General features: G+C 53.7%; 1 protein-coding gene across 1 annotated transcript; it reads right to left on the bottom strand.

Moving 5' to 3' along the window:
• Positions 1-266: 266 nt before the first annotated feature.
• LOC121834177 lies at positions 267-2335 on the bottom strand. Its single transcript, XM_042287919.1, has 3 exons — positions 2325-2335; positions 1683-2193; positions 267-1547 (listed from the first exon to the last, which is right to left on the bottom strand). The coding sequence occupies exons 1-3, from the start codon at positions 2333-2335 to the stop codon at positions 267-269; spliced, it is 1803 nt and encodes a 600-aa protein (XP_042143853.1).
• Positions 2336-3671: the final 1336 nt, after the last annotated feature.

Genomic DNA, 3671 nt, shown 5'->3' on the forward strand with positions numbered 1-3671 from the left:
GTCTTTCTGACAACACTCTGCTCCCTCTACGACCGATGGGACGTTGTTTTGAATAAAGAAATTTGCGATAGCGATCCAGATTTTATAGGGTATCGATACCGAAAGGTCCAGTTCGCAATGGAGATAGTCTCGCAGGGTCCTCATTTTTTGTTGCGAAAAGATATCGACGAACGTGACCTGTTTCAACATTTTACTCCCTCGATCGTTCAAATCAGTCACCGAACCTTTTTGTTAATGTATATGGGGGCGTTGGCGGTTTTTTTATTTCAAATGCATATGGGCACGTTGCTGTCGTCGTCCTTGCTGCGAGGCGTGGACGTGGATGGATTGGAGAGTAGCGGCGCCATCATCGTGGAGACGTCTTCCATGGTTTTACGGAGCTTGTCTCGCATCGAGTTGGACAACAGGTCGTCGCTGTCGCATATCAGTCTGTTGAGAAACTTTGTTTCGACCGGAACGATGACTTCCACGTCGTCGGCCACGGACCACCTACAACGGGCTAGGAAGAGGCGCATGGCCGTCGCCGAAACAAACTGCCCCCTAAACAGGTTGTAGCAATTAGACACGGAGGGAAAAGCCTTGAGTAGTTCCTTCTCGAGAAATTTCTTGTTGATGACGCTAATCTCGGTCTCGTCCTCGATAAAGAGCTTGATGAACATGTTCAAAAAGTCGGCTAGTACGCGTTGGTCCACCTCGCACGTGGATATGGCCGCCATGGCGCACTTCGCTCCGTTGGCGTCGCGCGTAGTGTGCATGGCAGTAGACATGGACGTGCACCACGAGATGATGGACGACGACACGCTAGGCGAGATGTGGTGTTCCAGATAGTTGGGCGACTGGACCCAGAGTAGAAAGTCGTTAAAGAAGCGCGAGTCGTACAGGTAGGTGTTTTCGCCGCGGTAGCTCCTGCAGAAACGCGTGTGATAAAACAGGTTGGTGGCCATCCGAAATAGCGCCGTGTTTGAGTAGGTGGCAATTTCTTCCTGGCGCGGAGTGGGTATGCATTTGGTCATCTTGAGGCACTGTAAGGTGGCCCCAAACATGTCCGAGTCCATCATCTCAAAGTTTAGGCACTGTAGAAACAGACCGAGGTTACGGGGCGAGACGCAACAGGCCTGGCTGTAAAATTTGTTGAGCTCCTGCGTGCCCTGGTCCGACTGTTTGTGCACTTCGACGAAGCGAGAGTCCACGCGCCCGTTGCTCATGCACTGTTTTATGATGGAGGCGATGTTAAGGACCGACACCTCGGTGGCCGGCGCCTTCTCCTTCTGCAGGGCTAGCACGTAGTGGTTGGTCCGCGGCACGGGGATCGTGTCGGAACTCTTCATGATGAGCTCGTTGTGGTCACGCAGCGTCGTAGAGATGGCCGGATCGATGATGTTGACGTCGTCCGTGACCCGCTCGGCCGGCATGACGGTCCGGAGCGTCATGTAGTCGGTGTCGCAGCGGTACACTCCGTTCTCGACGTTACTCGTGTACAACCTGTTGCTCTCTTCGACCAGGAGGTTGATGACGTCCTGTGGCTTGTTGTTTTGCGAAAACTTTACGCGAATGGCCCCGACAATGTTTTCGTTGACGGTGTGTGGCTGCGTGATCCTGTGCACGAGGCTGAGACCGTTGGCCACGTCGAGCCAGTTGTGGCCCATGGCGCTCTCAAACTGAAAGATGGGGTTGCACTTTACGCGCACCGCCGCGTAGTTGCACAGGGATACTAGCATGACCGCCGTAATCTTGGCTGCCGTCCTTGCGCCCACCGCCATACCGCGAGTCGCCTCGCGCGCATGGGAAAAGATCTCTTCGATATAGAGGAGTAGCAGGCGCAGAATGGCAGTAGCGTACGCGTCCACGTACGGCTTCAGATCCCTGATGACGCGCTGACTGGTCGACGAGGAAGAGGTTTTCCTAAGTATGTTGAGACTGTTTCGTACGTATTCGATTCCCATTACGCAGTGAAATACTGTATTGTCATTCAGGAGCGTTTGGATGGCCATCTGATTCATGTCGACCGTCATCAGTATGTTACTACCGAGTTCGAAAACGCGAAAGAGCATATCTGCAACCGGTTCCACATCTCCGTTGGTCAGGAGCGTCGTGCGCGCCTTGGTAATGTGCTGCATGAGTTTCTTGGACGAGTATCCGAGTAAGGTCGACGTGTCGTTCGGGAGCGTGGGCACGTATTTATCGCCATCTCTCCTGTAAGACACGTTACGGATCCCATAAGCAAGGAAGTCGTGCGTCGCTTCAAGACGTTCGCCGAATGGCGACTTCGCACCAGAGCCACGCCTCGAGACTTTGCCTATGCCGGCCTAGAATATTGCGCTGACCGGAAACGCATCTACTGTCGGCACTGCAAATTTCAGGTCGCCGAACAGGACTGGGAGACGCTCACGTTTCACCCGATGGACCTTCACCGCCGAATGCCGTGCAAGTTTCTCGAGCAGTACAGGGACCCGCGGCTGAACGTAGCAAAGGTCGTGTCCGTCTTGCCGAGCTACTCTCACCCGGTCTACAAGAGATACGTCGACGAGAAGATTCGAGCCAAGGCCTTTCACGATGTTCGAGGCCCTGCGTTCGCCAAGGCCGGCTTTTTCTGCTCGCACGACGACGAGCAGGGCTACCTCTCCCGCGAACAGATAGTGACCCGCATAATCGTTTGTTTCTACTGCGGGGTGCAAGTATTTTCGATCCTCGACTGCGAAGAAGACGATCCGTGGCTGCTACACGCCCGCAGGTCCCCCAATTGCGTGTTTCTACGAGTGAACAAGACCTATTACTACGTGCACGATGCAGTCGAAAAGTTTTACAGGAGCGAGATGTACTGGGCGTCTCACTTTCCCGAGATCGACGATCTCGTTAAGGACCCAAAGTTCCGCAACAGGACTATGAGTACTCTGTACACGGCCAACCTGACGCATCCCTTGAACGTATCGGCGATGGTGAGTGCCATTCGGAGCAGCAAGGCGACTCCGTTGGGCAGTCACACTCTGTTTGAGCCAGTGAACGCCCTTCCTTCGTTCGATCACAAGGCTATCGGTAGGTGGGGTAACTTTGTGATAGATAGCGCGATCAGTGATACGCACTATTCCGCTATAAAGTCACGAGACGAATCAACTAAGAGGTGCATCGTATGCATGAAGGCTCCGGCTAACATTGCCTACTTGCCGTGCGGACACTGCGTGTCGTGTTTCGACTGCACCATATTATTCAAACATTGCAAGGCCTGTAGACTCAAAATCGACTTTATTTCTAGAGTCTACTTTGCTTAAGAACATGTCTTTCTACTGGAGACTGTTCGACCACGACCCGACTGTGGCCAAGGTGATGTCCGACTTTAAAACTTTTGCGACGTGGCCTTTGCGCAACAGTACCCCCACACCCAAGGACTTTGCCATGGCAGGACTCGCCTACGATCCGGAGAAGCGGATTCTCAGCTGCTCGATGTGCCAGCAAAAGACTCAACTCTCTACTATCGTGGCCTCGGACGAAACACTTCCCCAAGGACTGCACGAATCCGACTGTGACGCACCGCTACGCACGCTGAGTCCAGACGTCTCGGCGGTGGTGACCGAACGAGCGCTTGCCTTTAGGCCCGAGTTTCAGACTTACGCTGCGAGGTTCGCCTCCTTCGACGCTCGGCCGAAAGAAGAAGACGTCTTTGACGTGGATTACAT

This window comes from Ixodes scapularis, unplaced genomic scaffold, assembly GCF_016920785.2.
Source record: "Ixodes scapularis isolate PalLabHiFi unplaced genomic scaffold, ASM1692078v2 ptg000597l_1___fragment_1__unscaffolded, whole genome shotgun sequence".
Taxonomy (NCBI): Eukaryota; Metazoa; Arthropoda; class Arachnida; order Ixodida; family Ixodidae; genus Ixodes; species Ixodes scapularis.

Coding starts and splice junctions, on each gene's coding strand:
- LOC121834177 (XM_042287919.1), bottom strand. Junction 1,548..1,682: donor GCAACTACGCGGCGGTGCGC/GTAAAGTGCAAC, acceptor GGGGCCATTCGC/GTAAAGTTTTCGCAAAACAA.